Consider the following 17,155-nt stretch of genomic DNA (forward strand, 5'->3'; position numbering starts at 1 on the left):
TTGGTAATTGTCTCAGGATGTTGATTGTAATGTGTGGGTTTGCCAGACTCCTGCAGTCTTATCGCTGTCAGATATATGCACACACACATACACCCACACACACACACACACACACACACACACACACACACACACACACATACACAAACCATAGTCAGCAGCAGGAGAAATGGTTGCGGGAAACCAACCAACTTAGTTTCATTCGATTATTTATTTAAATAAGACTGTACTGAATCCAGACCTTAATTGAATCCCGCCCTTTCTATTAAATCTGGGCCCCAATTAAAATAACTTCCATCTATCCAGGATGACTGAACTTTCAGAAGCAAACTGTGCATGTAATATCTGACTGTAAAGGTCAAATCAACCAGGCATCCATATCTGACTGTCCTTACTTTAAAAGAAGTGGAAAAATAATAAGTTGATGCTGAAGTTGTTCTGGTTTATTTATCCTAAATAAATCACACACGCACTCACTGCCAGATCATTTTCATGTATACCCGCCCGTTTGGCTGGTCCTGTTCCCGGTTTTCCCTGCTGGATTTCCCCCCTCGTCTCTTGTCTCGTCCGTGGATTCCCTGTTATGTTCCTGCACGTTTTCTGTTCTGTTTTCACATTTCATTAAATACCTGCTTCACTCTGGTCTGGTCTGCATTTGAGTCCCCCACCATACCCCGTGACACAGCAATGAGACCACATATTATACCTCTCAAGACGCAGAGATGTTGATATAAATGTATGACTCATACCCTATTTATATGCATCAGTCCAACTTTTTCTCTCCACACCAATTCATCAGATACCAGTGCTCTCCCTTTGCACCACATTTAAAACCTGTGCATCATTGTGTGCAGACATTGTTCATCCTCATTGACAACCACAAGAGTGTTGAACAAATACAAGGGACAGCAACTGTCTCACATATTGTAGATACACTTTACTTGCACGTTATTATTTATTTATTTTTTACATTTTTGGACTGACTTGGCACATTCAAAATACTGTTTGTCTTCTTAGCTCAAAATAAATGTCTCTCTGATTGTGAATAACAGAAAAAAATGCATGTGAACAACTGAGATGTGGTCATATATGACATTTGCTGATCTTTTCTCGCCTTTTTTAGACGCAGATCCAACTTGAACTCCGGCTTTCCTGGAGCAGCAATAAACACATAAATAACAATCAAAGACGAAAAAAATAATTGTCGATGTGGCACTTTAAGTTACAGGCCTACGTGCTGTTTTGAGGCAGATCTCGCCGGTCATTGTACATAACAGCCCCCGGAGGATAGAACACAACAGCGGGCTCCTCGGGCGCGCTGACGGGGACCAGGACTGGCCCTTGATCATCCATCGCTGGCTTTGTGGTGGCCGTGATCGGCCTTATTGTCGGCGAAGTCATCTGCCAGAAAAGTTTTTTCAGCGCTTTTCTGAACTCCCGCCTCATCAGGCAGTACAGAATCGGGTTCAGGCAGCTGTTGGAGTGCGCCAGGCACACGGACACGGGGAACACGTACACCTGCGTGGTGTAGTATTCATAACTGAAGTGAACCACGTTGAGTTTAATGAGGATGCCCCAGGCTGTCAGCGCCTGGTTGGGCAGCCAGCAGAGGAAAAAGGATAAGACCACTATGGTTACAGACTTGGTGACCTTCGCGCGTCGCTTGGCGCTCGAGCTGTTGATGTTTTTGGAGGTGATGGAGCGCAAAAGGAGCAGGTAGCAGGCTGAGATGATGCCCAGCGGCAACACGAAACCCAGCAGCACTTTCTGAGAGTGATACAGTCCCAGCCAAAACTGCGCGTTTCCGTTGGTTTCCGGGAATTTGACAAGGCACAAGTCCTCACTGGAAACGCTCACGGTCGTGGAGAAAACCGCGTGCGGCAGCGCGACGGAGACAGCGACGATCCAGATGAAAACGGTGATGCACCGCGCAGGGCAGCAGTGTGGCCGCCGCCGCCTGCCCTTGAGCGCAGAGGCGAGCGACCAGTACCTCGTCACGCTCATAGCGGTGAGGAAAAACACGCTGGCGTACATGTTCATAGCCGTCACATAGGAGACTATCTTGCACATCGCCTTGCCGAAAAGCCACGTAAAGTCCAGCACGTTTTCCACCGCCCAGAACGGCAGAGTCAGCACGAACTGGAAGTCCGTCAGCGCCAAACAAGTTACGAAAAGGTTGATGGAGGATTTTTTCCACACATGTTTGGACTTCATCAGGTACAGAACCAGTACGTTTCCAACCAAACCCAGCGCGCACACCAGCGAGTAAATGACAGAGATTATAATCCTCACAACAGCGGCGCCATCTCCCACCAAATCTGTCTTGTTGAAGTCTGACAGGTGGAAGAAGTCACTGTCTGAGCTGTTGGTCGTGTTGAAAATGCAACTGAGATTGGTGTTTGCGGCATAGACTATCCCTGCTGAGGTTTCGTAGTTAGTGTCTCCTGACATTTTTAACTTTAATCCCCGAGGATGTTTCCTAAAGGCATGCCTCCGAATCCTCGTGGATTTCAGGTTATTAATACAAATAAGGTGAAAAAAGGTGCAGGTTTTCTGTGAATCGAAATAAAATAACTGCTGTGTATCCCTGACAGGTGACAACGATTTTCATCAGTAATGCTCACCAATTTTTCTCATGCGCGTATCAGCTCTCCACCCTTGAGAAAGCGACTGGGTGAAGCAGGAGCGCCATGTAGACAGTGCAGGCATTGCGCACGCATATTATTATTGAGCGTTTTCACATCACTCCGCAAAGAATATCTCTGCTCGCTCAAGCAAGATTGTAACCAAGGAGAAAAACATTTCTTTGACCATTTTGACATACACTCTGTGTTAAAGTCCCCATTTCTTCCAGTTTTGGGATGTGTTGGAGAGCTAATTACTGTATTTAGAGAGACGTTTCACAGGTTTGACTAACACAAAAAACACATCTTACTCTGTGAACTAAGGATTTATTCTCAACAAATCAGAGCTGCTGACTAAAAGAACAGTAAAAATACTCATGAAGACATATTTGGTGAGTTTTATTTTGTGTCTATTTAGTTAGACTGAAGTCTGTTTTATCATAAGTTAACAAAGCACTTAAGCCTGTCTTGTGGTGTAAAAGAGAAACTTGAATTCAGAAGGTTTACGTTTAAATTTTTCTGTTTAAAAATATTTCCTTTATTGACATGAGAGTTTATATTGTTTATTTATCAGATTAAAAGCTAAAATAGCTTGGAGCAAACTCACCACGCCAAATAGCCTAATGGTGCATTCACACCAAACGCGGCGCGAATCATTCGCGCCTCGTTTGGTGTGAGAGTAAAGATGGACGACAGAAAATCTGAACGTTATGATGTAATCTAACTTTCCCTTTCAAATTATATTTGCACCTCTTTGACATCTCTATGACTAAAATGTCCCTTTAATAGAACATTTATTTGGTTCACATGAATCTGATAAGGACGATTTTCATGCTACTTCTGGCACTTATAATGGTAAATTATAGTCCTGGCATGCAATTAAAATAGCAGATGTTTTAATGTCATATCTGGTTGAGATGGAATTAATAAAGTTTAATTAAGTAACTCAGATTTACTGTGTCATAAATGATGTGCTCATTTTAGGTTTCTGAAACCTTTAATCAGTAAAGTATTTAGAACCTATAGTTGTTAGATAAATGGATTAAAAAATAAAATATTTTATAGTATTAAGCATACATTAGAAATAACTCATAATAATTGTGTTATGTTACGTTTTTGTCTGTGTTCAGCATTTTAAAAGTTGTGATAGGTGTTCTGCTGACCTCCAGTGTTACTCATGCAAACTACAAAAACTGCACACATATTCACGTATTGATTTGATACAGCGCCCATACACACACAGTGAGTTTATGAAAGATTTTTTTTTTTTACTATGTCTCAGCTCCAAATCTACATCAGTCTGGCTGGTATCTGTTTTTCTTATCAGCCTTCAGACACACCCCTCGTATAGAAACTCCGGCATTCCTCAGCTGTCACTCTTTTGAAGACAGCCGGCACACAGGCCACCTGGAATTAGGTCAAAGATCCTGACACCTGTATTGTAAACAGAGCAGAGAATAGATGTCCTTCAGTACAAAGCTGTAGGCTTTTGTTTCCCAGTTGTGAGAAAAAGGATATATAACTTCTTCGAGGTGTTTTCAGTGTATTCGGTGCATTTTAATCCATTCTCCTCATACTTCGTGTCGTTGTTGCCTTGGCAAATATTTTGAAATGAGCTGACTCTTTCAGGCATTTTGAGGCAAAGCAATTCACTATCGCAGAAGCCAAGCACACATCAGTCAGGTCTTAGCTTCTGTAAAATTAAATAAGGTTGAAGCACTAAACAAACACAGAGCCAGGATTCAATTCCAGCAGCGACCAAAACAATACTTAATGAGGTTTTTGAAAGAGACTCGGGAAATATAAATGCAGCTAACCCAACACTGAAACCATTGTCTCATGCATTCACATCTTCCCGTATTGAATAAGATACATTTGAAAGAGTGTTAGAACCAAGGACAAAGTCAGATAGAAGATAATTCCCTTGTACCAACAGGGAATCAGTCACAATAAGTAACAGGACGATACTGCATAATGTTCACACCCTCACACTGGAATGTGTTGGCTCCTCCGACACTAGCTGGTTGTACAGCACCATAGCAACACAACAACTGTAACCAAAGTATGATCACGTGAGAGGGAGCCTAATCGTTACTTAATCTCAGCATGTCTTGCTCATTTGTTTAAATTATAACTTTGCAAATACTGCAGTTTAAAATTTGACACTAGAACAAGGTTGTCAGTAGTTCATGGATACGTTTATGTGTGACGAAGTATGAGTCTGTGGTGGTCTTCTGAACTTGAGCTCATGGGCCTGTGATGAGATGAAAACAGTCTGCAGACTGAGTAACGTTTCTTAGAAATTGCCACGTAGCCTTGAGTTAGAAACACTATGTAATGTGGGTCTCATTGCACTAGAGTTTAACTATTTTATGTTGATCTTTTTCCGGACAAATTATTTAAATGGCCCGCACATATACAGTCAACATATTTATTGATAGGTGGCATATAGATAGCGGGAGCAGACTTCACTGACTCTGCCCTCTTCCTTCTACATTTAGATGCAATTGATACACATACTGTACATATTCACGGTTAAAACAACCCTGTGAAAGGCTGACAGTTTGGAAAGTGTCTCATACAGTGGAGCACTTTCACCTCAGTTGAGCCTCCACACACAGGCTCGGCTGTTCTGCCGCTGTAGCTCGGAGGCTGCTCGGCTCCAAATATACAGTTCAAAAAAGCCTCCAGCACAAGTTCTCCTTGTCCTCTTCCAACCCGGGAGTCCAGAACTGCAACCTTGTAGTACACGGAAGGCTCTGCTTGCATTGCTAATGTTGATGAGTAACAATATTCTGTGTGGGTTCACATGGAGGCGTTGTGGATAGAGGAATAAATAATGATGTTTGTGATGTAGATCAATAGTTTACCAGTTTACTAGCGTTAAACTAAGTAGAAACAACATCACACATAGATACAGCATACTGAAACAGTATTCTGTAGCTGCTGGGACTTGTAATATTGCACATTTCTATACATTAAATGATCTATGTATGCGACAGTGGAGTGTCCTTACACAGTCCCATTCCTCTCTTTTTTCAGTCGAAGTGTCTCCCACGCAAACGAATAATCTGATCACCTGTTATTGCCGGCTGCCAGCTGGTGCCACAGCTTTTTTCGACATAGCAACAACTGATTGAACGCTATGCAGTCAGCAGCTACAAGCGGCTGTTGCTGCACAGCATCGGGAAGAAAACATCCAGCTCAACACTCGCCTCCAACTTGTGTTTATTGTCTTCTTTTGTTCTGAAGCTTCATCAAATATCCAGACATGGCTGCCATTTAAGAGGAGGGTGCAGACTCCTGTTCTCCAGCTGGATCTAACACAGCCTTTATCCACAAATGTCCCTTCTCCATTGTGCAGAATTCAGTCCTGTCCTGCACATAGGAGGGACCTCCTATGGCACGCTGCTGTCACTGTGAGACAAAAGGCAGCAGCTGTCACATGAAGGACAAAATCCCTCATTGTCTAAACAATTCCCAGACTTGTGGTCGCGCACACTTCTCATACAGTGTTGGTATGTGGTGGCTCTGCGGAGTCTGCTGTTAAGGTCGTGTGTGTCGTGCCGGTGTCCATCATGGGGAGCTTCTCTGTCCCGTTCCTTGGTTCTTCCCTCCGTCTTCCCCTCCGCCAACACAATCTGCACCTGCGACTGACAGAGACCTCATTTATACGCAGCAGTAATGGCAAAAGCTGTTCAATAATCATGCTTCTGTTTTAAATGAACAGGTCAAAGACACTGGAAAATATGCTTATTCACTTTCTTGCCGAGAGTTAGATGAGAAGATTGATACCACTCTCATATCTGTGCACTAAATATAAAGCTGGAGCCAGCAGCTGGTTAGCTTAGCTTAGCATTAAGACTGAAAATAGGGGGAAACAGCTAGCCCGGCTCTGTTCAAAGGTAAGAAAATTCACCTGCTAGCACCTCGAAAGCTCACTAATTAGAATGTTACATCTAGTTTTTTTAATACATAAAAACATACAAAACCAAAATATAAAAACCTGATTGAATAATAATTTGACAAAAGACTAACAAATATCTGTTCTTTGATAAAAAGTCGAAGCCTGAAATCTTGAGGGAAAGGTTAACTACAAATTCCGATGTGCATTTTGGCAACAAACATCCAGTCACCTAGCTTAACATTATGTGATGTGTGCTGCTAACGAAGGACGAAAGCCAAAGATTATGTTATTAAGAAAACCAATTTTACAATCAGTTTATATCAATTAACTTTTGGATTCTGGGTGAATTTTTGATGAATTTGCCAACTATGACACCTATAGTCTCGTTCACAAATTCAACAAAGAAAGGCGTTTTGAATTTGATACCGTGCTGATTCGAGCCTCTGACTAGCCTCTTCTAAGTGGCGACACTTGCCGAGGCTCAACGTTATTGTAGTATTTAGACCCATTTGCCCAAAAATTGCTTTTTTTTTGTTCAGAAACAAAAACTAAGGAGAGGCTTGTGTTTTTATGTTTTTAGAGGTGCTGGTATGTAGATTTTTATTAACTTTGGACATAGCCAGGCAAACTGTTTACCTCCGTTTCCAGTCTTTATGCTAAGCTAAGATAACCGCCTCCTGGCTCTGGCTACATCTTTGACAGGAAGGAGTGCGGTATTAATATTTCTCATCTAACTCTCATCAAGACAGCGAATAAGCACATTTCCCAAAAATGTCAAACTATTCCTTTTAGTACATTGTGTACATTAGTAAATCACTTTTTTTTTCTGTCGCAAAAGCACAAAAGCTTACTGTGAACAAAAGGCGATGAATACAATGACGAGAATGAGGAAAACGAGCCCTGCGATGATGCCGGCAATTATGATTTGTCGTTTCTCTCCTATCCGCCAGTCTAGGTCCAGATATTCACACCTTGAGCCAATGTAACCCTGCTGACACCTGACACAAATAAAGGGGGGAAAAAAATACTTTAATTTATTTTATGTAACAGACAATAAAACAACGCTACTGCCTCTTTCATCTGTTCTGTTATAACTCTAGTGACTTTCAATTTCTCTTTCCCGTTACAGTTACACTTTTCTTGATCGCCATTATCTCCAGCAGACGTCTCTCACCTGCATGACGGTGCCTTCTGTTCTTCAACGTAACGACACTCCCCGTGGATGCAGTAGGTTGTTAGCTCCTCGGGACATTTTGAAAAGTGGCCGGTCCACTGCTCTGTATCTATTGTGCCAGCTGGAGAAATGAAATCACAACATTTACAATTAGTTTCAGAATGATTGTGTTCAGACAATTCAGTCTAACAACATTCCATCATCTGCATATAAACTAATCAACTAAAAAAGTATGACTTGTGAAAGGAATAGTTAAGCTTAAATGTCAAACTATTTCTGTAGGTGTGTCGCGTTCTGTCAGCTTGCTTCTTTTCACACCCTCACTTCTGGCATGGCTTGATGGTATAAATAGACCGTTTGCAATACGATCCTGAGAGAAGTCCTGGTGAATCATTGCCGGGAAAGGCCTAGTGTCGTCAAATTCTCATTAACCATGTGTCTCAATTATTACAGTTCCTCACTAAGTGAAACACATGCTGAGGTGGGATACAGTTACACATCAATATCCATTCTCTCTGTCTATCTCTCCTCTCTAACTTGCTCCATAAAACACACCCTAACACAGCTACTAGTATAGGCCATAATGCTGAACTTCTGACCCCGACATTACACATAGTTCTTCTTATGCTACAAGCTGCCGCTATCTTTGCGAGCTTGTAAACGAATACTGCTGTTCGGGCTCTCATCAATGAGAGCGCTCCAGTTGTTTGCTGAAACAGGAGACGAGGCTTGCTGCCATGGCCTCATTGTTGAAAAGGAAAATATCCAGTTACAAAGTTCACAGGAATAGTTTGGAATACTTGTTTATTTGCGTTTTGGTGAGACGTTCGCTAAATATGAAGCTAAAGCCAGCAGAACTTGGTTAGTTTAGCTTTTCTTAATGGGAGAACAGCTAGCCTAAAAAATAAAAATGTCCACCAGCACCTAAAATAACAAACTAACACATTATTGTCACAGGGCATGGTGAGGACTCAAGCGCAGACAGCCAGATGCAGTGAGATAAAGGGTTTTAATGAAATACGAACACACACAGGGAATCCAACGACGAGACAAGAGACGAGGGGGCAAATCCAGCAGGACGAGGCAGGGCAGGCAGACGTGGGAAACCGGGAGCAGGACAAGACAAACAGGCGGGTACAACACAAACAATGACCTGGCAGTGAGTGACTGAGAGACAGGGGTTTATAAGGTGACTTGAACAGGTGAGGAGAGTAGTGCTGATGAGGGAGAGCTTGATTACTGATCAGGGACAGGTGAAGGGAGTTGGACTGGTGCTGAGGGAGTGGCTGACAGGTAGAGTGCTTGATTAGCGGCAGGTGAAGGGAGTTAGGCTGAAGCTAAACAAAGACACAGAACACACAAGGCAAAGCCTGATCGTGACAGTTATATTTAATTTGTTTCATCTCTACAAAAACTATACTACTCCAAAAAATAACAAGCTGTGGCTTTCGAAGAGGATTGAGGGATGAGTTGTCTTATTGTGAAGTTAACCCGCTGTTCATACTTAGCATACAGACATGCGAGTGGTATCAATCTTAAAGAAAGCAAGGAAGCACATGTCTCAAGATGTTGAACTAACCTTTTTATATTATTGTTGTTTTGATGAAGCAGCTCCTAAATCATTTGTTCACTTGTAACAAACATTTTATTGTTTTTACCAAAAGGCAAACAAAGACAAAAAAACTGAATTACAAGACCAATTTGTTGAAATTGGAATGAATACTTAGAGTCAGTGCCTCTGCAGAGGAGAATTTGCTAACAGACAGTTTAATTATTCCTCTACTCTTCTTTTTCCCCCTTTTAAGTGTTTCAATGCGTGTTTGTGTATCTGTGCTTTGCCCATCTTGCAATGAAACATCCACCTTAAAACCTCAAAGCAATCATTTATGACACGGCCCTGCTCCCCTCCCCCTCTCCACCTGTCTATATCTACCTGTGCAATTGTCTCCGTTGCCATGATGATGACAGAGGGACTCAGTTCGATTGGCAGACTCGTCGGTGGCATTCCATTCTGCCAGGGAGTATTTGCATAAGGCCAGAGCTGCAGCCAGAAACACAAACAAAAAGCTGATCACACACACACACATAGGCTACACAATCACAACAAACAAATACATGCACATGCACAATTGTGCAAACAAATTTTAACCAATTTGTGATCACATTGCACATAAATAATAGGATTTACAGAAGAGATGACGGGGAGAAACCCATGATCACAATCAGAGTTATTAAAGAATAGCTACTGAGTCACGATGACAGCCTTTTAGGGTTGGAGATTTCTCTCGTTCACGCCCACTTTTGTCTCTCTCTCTCACACAGACACACACACAGACACGCACACACACGTACTCTCTCACACACGCACACACTTTCACTGCTCTAAACAAAAAGCATATAAACTGGCCTGGCCACTCTTCGAGCAGACATAAAGTCTACCACAGACTCGGTAGCTCTATACATATATGAGGATATTGTAATGTCATATTTAATTCCACGTTGGGGACGACTGTTTTGGCAATGACTACTAATCACAGGCAAATTATTGCTGGTGTATTCATTCAATCATTAACCAACACTGAAGTCTACTGTACAAATATAGCTCATGGGAAGAGCACTGTATTTAAAGCTGCATTACTTTGAAGACACATGGATGATGAAAAGGTCAAAATAAGATCAAGATAAGATCAAAACTCATACAATGCCGTATGTCCCTTGAGAAGAACATTATCACTAGAGGCACACGTTAAAAATAACAATTATATGTAAATGGCAGTCTGCCAGTCCTGTGTTTACAACCAACAAGTAGAGAAAGTGAACATGATGAAAGAACAGTCGATCTTACCTGTTACTATCACTGCATAGAGTCTGTACACCTTCGCCATCTCCTCACTTGATAAAAGCGCTCGTGCGGAACATGAAAGTTCAGTGTCATTGACAAATAGAGATGAAGCTGGATTAATCCTTCCTCAGAGGTCGATGACCTTTGAAAAAGGTGTGGACAAGCGGTGGAAGTTCCCCAGTGCTGTTTCGTATTGTGGTCCTTCATTGATGGCAGTTAGGCTCATAGTCATCCAGGAAAGCTTGAGGCTATAACCAGAGCACACACACAGCCCAAAGTATCTGTCTGGACTGTGAGTGGACTGCACTACCGTGTGTGTGTGTGTGTGTGTGTGTGTGTGTGTGTGTGTATGTGTGGGAATGGATTCAAAAAAAGGGGTGGCACTGAAACCCAACTCTGCTCCCCGCCCACACCTTTAAAGGAGAATATGACTCCATTGAAGCTATGCAGGTTATTTCCTCTTCAAAGGACAACTGCACCTTTATACCATGGCTTTCCTTTTCTTAAGAATGAAGCGGGAGGCAGGAAAGCTCATTGACAATGAACAACAGCCTGTTTAACAGCAGAGCAGTTCAGGGTCCATTTATATTTTCCATTGTGCTGTCTTCTGGGGGAACGTGCACATGCATATGAACTGTTTTCAAAGTTTGCTGGTCCAAAATCTGGACTTCTTGATCTAGACTGATTCCTGCAGGGTATGAGTCAACTGATAGACAGTTTAATGTGAAAGTTCAAATGGTTACAACTAATACTTGTACTTTACTTGAGTATTTCCATTCCCTTTTACTTTATACTTCACTACATTGCAGAAGGAAGTATTGTACTTTTTACTCCGCTGCTTTTTTTACAGCTGTAGTTATTAATTACTTTTACAAATTTGGATTTTTACAAACAAAACATATGATTAGCTTATATATTAGGCATTAATATAATATAGCATAAAAATACTTGAAATGATCTCCCAATAAATCAGTGATAAAGATTCTTTAACTTGTAATAGTTAAAGTACTTGTAATTGGGTTTTCTACATTATTGTATTGCTTCTTTTAGTGAAGTAAAGTATCTGAATACTTCTTCCACCACTGGCTGGGGCTGTTTTGGGAGAAATGAAGCGTGACCAGCAGATGGCATAAGTTGACACTTTCCTTTAATAGTTAAATAACTAGTTTGAACAGTAAATTGTACTCAGTGTTAAGTTATGGTTTCTAAGTTTATGATTAAACCAGTCTCTCTCATGGCGTTCCGATGATTTTAATGTGGATATGAGAAAAAGGTCACTCATTTAGGGGAATAGAAAACATGAGAAACAACAGGATAGGCAGTGAAAAACAAGTTTTCTATGAAGGAATCAATTGATGTGTTAAAATGCAGTTTTAAACATGTATTTAAAGCTCCAGAACAGAATCTAGTGCAGCGAAGGTATGGAACGCTTTTGTCTTTCAAACATTTTGCATGTTATTCAGGGTTCAAATTTACAAAATTGATGTGCAAAAGTGAAGCTCAAGATTGCTCTCTGGTTTCTCAGATAATGTTAATTTTCTGCATCCTGTTCTGTTTCTGCTCATCCTCATGCGAGAACTTTTAAAAAGCAGGAACATGTGATGCAGTCAGTGTGGTGTGTAGGCTACGTTTAAACAAAGGTTGTTAGGAAAGGAGGCATTAAGGAAAACTATTGAGACTCGTCCGAGAAGAGTACCGAGAGGAAAAGGAAATGACAAAGTAGAGAGCTGTCTCATGACTGGCTCGACCTCTTTTAGGCTCATGGAAAATGTTTGTGTTTGGCAATTGTCAACATCTACAAATATATGTTGAATTTTATACAGAATATATGCAAATGAAGAATATTAACAGACATTAAGACTAAATATCTATAAATAAAACGTGATTCATAATATCCTATTCCCACACTCTAGTGATTCGTGTCTTATATATAATCATGGCCTTGAGCTTGTAAATAAGGTCCAAATTCTCTCAAATTTGGACCTTCAGAGTGAAGTGAAGTGTGACTCTCCGCTGAGTGCCTTTGCAGTTTTGAACAGGAAGACGCAGTTTCCTCTCTCTCGCTGTGCTCCTAACTTAGACTGAACATCAGGAAGCTACACCACCGAGAGATTCCAAGGCGTGATTTAAAGCCCGGCTATAAACATCCGCTTTGTAAAATCCATAGATAATTGCTTTTAGACTCTGCCACTGTCCACTGTATGAAAGGTAGAACACACTCGTGCAGCATTAGCTCCCAAAAGTTATCTAAATAAAGACTAAGATGCAGTTTCTGTAATGCCATTTAATGTGTAAAAAAAAAAGCAAATTGTATTGCTATAGCAAAACAAGACATTTATTTTAAAAACAATTTGTAAAAGCTTATCTATAATTTTCTTAAAATGAAACATGAATAAAAATGGTTACAAACAAAATGGAATTATTTTTCCTCTGTGAGTGAGACGCCACAGTTGTGTCCACATCCTCTTCCTCTGCAAAAAAAAGTGCAAATCTTTTTATTCCCCATTTCAAATTCCGACATATTCCAAAAATATGTTACCTACAAATCCTGTAAACTGACCTTCACACTACAGCACAGGAGCGTGGCTCTCTGAAGGGGTTGCTGCCTGTGGGGACTCCCACCAGCAGAGCGTCTTTGCCTGCGTTCTGCAGACAGTACTGCTGCAGCTCTGCAGCCGCCTGGGACACCTGGGGAAACAATCAGGGACAAATAGATTTATATGGTACCACTTACTGATATATTTCTGTATAAAGGATTGATAGTTAATTAATGGCTTTTTTAATGGCTAATGAATAATTTACTAATGCTTTATGCTAAGAACATGTTTCCTAATGTTTTGATGCTGCAGCATCAAACTTGCTTTGTATTTCTAACTAGCTGTGTAGTTAATTTGCTGTAGGCTTATTAGAACGTGATAAACACAAAACCTTTTATTAACGATAGTATACTAACGAGGGGTCTCCCCAATGAAGCTGAAAAGACAAAGCACGATTGATGCTTGAGGAGGATTTCCCCCCAACCACAAAAGTTTTCATAGGATTGTAAATCATCTATAAAGCATTCGTAAGTTATTCATTAACCATTAATACATTTATTAATTAAGGCTTTAAAATCCCTTATAAAAGCTTTCCATATGTTGTACATTTGGCCAGTTGTTGAATTATCATTTAAAACAACAATAAAACAAACGTGTAAAAGGCAGCTGAACAGAACATAAAAGCTAAAAGGAGTAAAGCAAGTGTCTGTAGAACATGTGAAGTAAGCAATTAATAAAACAAAGAAATCATAGCAACAGTGAGAGCAACATAACATCACATTACAATACAGACGACATAAGTAAAATAAGATTATTTACAATTACTTTATACAAAACACACGTTTTGACATCATCATCGTACAAATATTTAGGCTCTGTAAGATGTTATTTTATGGTTTTCTAAAGCTTAATCTGACATTTGTCACAATTCTAATGTATCAAAGTGTATGGAAAGTGTATTTTGAAATGTTTCATTGGTAACATAGTATGAGGTGCATGTGTGGAATGAATAAGAGTACAAAAACAAATAGTTTAAGACAGTGTTGGACGACCGTGCTGTCACAAGACAAGTTGGTGGCTGATAAATGAATACATTTTATAAAACAAAAGCAAAAAAATGCGACTGTAATGTGTTGAATCTAATACAAGCACATAAACAAAACAAAGTCAAACAAATGAAGAAAAGCTCATTAAACCTTTAACCCTCCCGTTCTTTAGATTTATAATCTTTTCCCATCTTTACCTTGATTCTCTCCACACTGGCCTCGAGCTTCAGTTGCTCGACCAGCCGTCGCATGTTGGATAAATTGGAATTAGAGGTCATGTTGGAGGAAATTGTTTTTCGGGAGAGAAGAATTCCTGAAGAAAAAAAAGTCCCCTTCAGTCTTTCAACACAGGAGCTGACTGCACTAATGGGCAGCGAAACGCTGGAGGAGAAAGGCTGGCTGGGTTTCTTTCCAAATGACCTCAGTCCACTTCAGTATAGAAACAAGGAAAGGTGGAAGTAAACATGGCCTCCAAATCCAGATACACTTTAAGTATTTAGGCATATTCATCTTGTAGTGTATATAGTAGTGTACTTGCTCTACATTGCTGTTTTCCCATTGAAGAAATATACAGTTTAAGAATGATAATAATTTCAAGAATTTAATTAAACAAAAATAACAAAAGGATTGAGCTTCAGCCTGATAAACAATATCTTTACTGTAGGTTGTACATGTCAAGTTATTGAGCTTTAACCTATGTTTACAAATAGTCTAAGTTACACATTAGGAGTTAGGTTATTCAAACATTACAACCTATTCAATATTGAATAGGTAATATACTAACTCAAAACATGAAACATGGCAATCTTACAAGCACACTAGTCAGCAATGAGGTTCAGGTTACATCCTACAACCTTCCTGTCTGTTACTATTAGCTGGGAACACAATCAAGACTCCGATATGTGTTTGAAATACATTTTTAAAAGTTGCTTTTATTGTTTCAAATAAAGATTAAACGTTAACCAGAGACAATGAGAACGGGAAATGCTTTCATTTGTTCTTAGTAACATATTTAAACAAAGTTTGTGTTTGTAATACAGCTTTTAAAAAGCCAAAACATGCAACACTTCCAGATGATATCACGTGAAATCTTGGTTGACGTCCCTCCAGCAGTAGGTATGTTCATTGGCTCTGCGCATGCGCTTGTCTGGGCTGCCTGAAAGCGCTGCGAGACGTCGTGCTGCAGCTGAACTGTAAATTACTAGCATACGAGCTGCGTTTGAATGCAGCTTCCCCCCCTACTGAGACCCACATGGCTAATGAACTACAACACGGTCCGCTTGTGTCCTCATTGGTCCGCAGGTGATTTAACAACAGGATTGGCTGTAAGTAGCGTGTGCCTAAAGGTAAGCATTACAGGAAAGTAGGAGAGCCAACGTCCGAGGTGTTGAAACGAGGAAAGAATGAGCTACAGCGACACAGAGAGCTGTCACACTCTTTGATTTAACGCGTGTCTGAGGCTGTCGCAGACATGGTGGAGGTATTCACCGGGCGGACACTGGTGAATAAAGACGGGGAGTTCGTGGATCCCGACGAGGCGCTGAGGAATAAAGTGGTGGGGATCTACTTTTCTGCAGGATGGTGTCCGCCGTGTCGGGACTTCACACCCATCCTGTGCGATTTCTACACGGAACTGGTGGAAGAGAGCGACCCTCCGGCTCAGTTTGAGATTGTTTTCGTCTCCTCCGACAAGTCGACCGACGACATGGTTGAATACTATCACGACATGCACGGAGACTGGCTGGCTCTGCCCTGGACTGACGAGTACAAGCAGTGAGTTTCACAATCTGACGCAAAGTTAACGCAAAAGTTGAAGTTCGTGAATGGTTCCCGTGACTCTTCTCTTGTTTTACGTCAAAAACCACACTTTGCTGCACTTGCTTTTGCTTTGTTTGTCTTTATGTTGTTCTGAGGATTTCACTGTGTTGCCTAAACAGCTCATTAGTCTGCTGCAGCTTATCTAAAATGCTTACAAGGGTCACCCTGTCAGGGATTAGGGTCAACAGCAGGACAGACTAACTGGTCTGTTTAACCAGACCAATGGAACCTAAAAAAAAACAGTATTTTTATTCATTTTATATTGTTTGTCTCAAGTGCCGTGTTCCATTTAGTCTATGTCGTCTGTTTTTGTTTTCATATGGTGTTATTTACACATTTTTAGTGGTTGAGGAATCATTTACTTTAGTAAAAGTAGAAATACCACAATGAAAGTCCTACTTAGTGAACGTGTTACCAGCTAAAAGTACACAAAAGTACTCATTATGATGGCAACAATGGCCTGTCAGCGATATGTTATTGTGTATTATTTACTCTTGTGTGACGCTCAAGATGATTTTGTCCACAAAGCAGGAGATGTTTGCAGTTGTCCCAGGTGTTTGTTTGTAATAAAGTATTTTCTTTGTCTCTCCCTCAGTGAGTTGAAGCAGCGCTACACGATCACAGCGGTGCCCAAACTGGTGATCGTGAAGGAGAACGGCGACGTGATCACAGACAAGGGCCGCAAACAGATCAGGGACCGGGGCCTGGCCAGCTTCAGGTCCTGGCTGGACGCTGCAGAAATCTTCCAGAACTTTAAGGGTTAGAAAGCAGAGACGAGGAACACGTCAGACCTTCTTTTCACGACGGGCTACTGGAGCCACGATAGAGAGCTGAACAAAAACCAAAATATGATATTCCCATGTTGGCTCAGTGGTTCCCAATGTGGAGAAGAAGGGTCAGAAGATGATTTAAGAGATATGAAAGAGGAAATTACATTTCTGTTACACAAAATGTGTTTATTTATTCAGATTTAACACTATTTTTCTGCTTTTTTTCCATCAAAGACTGAATATAATTGACTTCTTAAGCACTCTTAAAATCCTTTGAATGAAACGATGTGAGAAGGAAAAATCTAACTGTGGTTGGATTGCTCATGAATCCTGCTTTAATGAGTTGTTTACGAGTAGATATGGATTAGTTTTAAGGGTTCAAAAAGGTTGGAAACCCTTCTTTAAACATCCTATGCATTAAAGACATACCTCAGGCA

At 40.7% G+C, this 17,155-nt stretch overlaps 4 protein-coding genes across 4 annotated transcripts; 1 reads left to right on the top strand and 3 right to left on the bottom strand.

The window, feature by feature from the left end:
• Positions 1–1,230: 1,230 nt before the first annotated feature.
• rxfp3 (relaxin family peptide receptor 3) lies at positions 1,231–2,451 on the bottom strand. Its single transcript, XM_076102184.1, has one exon. The coding sequence runs from the start codon at positions 2,449–2,451 to the stop codon at positions 1,231–1,233; it is 1,221 nt and encodes a 406-aa protein (XP_075958299.1).
• Positions 2,452–6,129: 3,678 nt separating this feature from the next.
• On the bottom strand, positions 6,130–10,590 carry btc (betacellulin, epidermal growth factor family member). Its single transcript, XM_076102299.1, has 5 exons — positions 10,551–10,590; positions 9,639–9,746; positions 7,706–7,826; positions 7,383–7,529; positions 6,130–6,277 (listed from the first exon to the last, which is right to left on the bottom strand). Exons 1-5 carry the CDS (start codon positions 10,588–10,590, stop codon positions 6,130–6,132), a joined length of 564 nt encoding a protein of 187 aa, XP_075958414.1.
• Positions 10,591–12,899: 2,309 nt separating this feature from the next.
• Positions 12,900–14,496, bottom strand: gng10 (guanine nucleotide binding protein (G protein), gamma 10). Its single transcript, XM_076088107.1, has 3 exons — positions 14,328–14,496; positions 13,108–13,235; positions 12,900–13,018 (listed from the first exon to the last, which is right to left on the bottom strand). Exons 1-2 carry the CDS (start codon positions 14,406–14,408, stop codon positions 13,110–13,112), a joined length of 207 nt encoding a protein of 68 aa, XP_075944222.1. The 5' UTR covers positions 14,409–14,496; the 3' UTR covers positions 12,900–13,018; positions 13,108–13,109.
• Positions 14,497–15,322: 826 nt separating this feature from the next.
• nxnl2 (nucleoredoxin like 2) lies at positions 15,323–17,155 on the top strand. The gene is made up of 2 exons (XM_076088096.1): positions 15,323–15,903; positions 16,544–17,155. The coding sequence occupies exons 1-2, from the start codon at positions 15,602–15,604 to the stop codon at positions 16,710–16,712; spliced, it is 471 nt and encodes a 156-aa protein (XP_075944211.1). The 5' UTR covers positions 15,323–15,601; the 3' UTR covers positions 16,713–17,155.

Source organism: Anarhichas minor, unplaced genomic scaffold, assembly GCF_050575085.1.
Source record: "Anarhichas minor isolate MPS153535 unplaced genomic scaffold, ASM5057508v1 ptg000002l, whole genome shotgun sequence".
NCBI classification, from domain to species: domain Eukaryota; kingdom Metazoa; phylum Chordata; class Actinopteri; order Perciformes; family Anarhichadidae; genus Anarhichas; species Anarhichas minor.

Bases quoted from the DNA above. Each gene is read 5' to 3' on its own strand.
- rxfp3 (XM_076102184.1), bottom strand. From the start codon at position 2,451: ATGTCAGGAGACACTAACTACGAAACCTCAGCAGGGATAGTCTATGCC.
- btc (XM_076102299.1), bottom strand. From the start codon at position 10,590: ATGGCGAAGGTGTACAGACTCTATGCAGTGATAGTAACAG. The intron at 9,747-10,550 runs GTAAGATCGACT...TTCTGGCTGCAG, and splicing joins CTATGCAGTGATAGTAACAG to CTCTGGCCTTATGCAAATAC. The intron at 7,827-9,638 runs GTAGATATAGAC...TCATTTCTCCAG, and splicing joins CAACGGAGACAATTGCACAG to CTGGCACAATAGATACAGAG.
- gng10 (XM_076088107.1), bottom strand. From the start codon at position 14,408: ATGACCTCTAATTCCAATTTATCCAACATGCGACGGCTGGTCGAGCAA. The intron at 13,236-14,327 runs GTAAAGATGGGA...TTGTTTCCCCAG, and splicing joins CCAGTGTGGAGAGAATCAAG to GTGTCCCAGGCGGCTGCAGA.
- nxnl2 (XM_076088096.1), top strand. From the start codon at position 15,602: ATGGTGGAGGTATTCACCGGGCGGACACTGGTGAATAAAGACGGGGAG. The intron at 15,904-16,543 runs GTGAGTTTCACA...TCTCTCCCTCAG, and splicing joins TGGACTGACGAGTACAAGCA to TGAGTTGAAGCAGCGCTACA.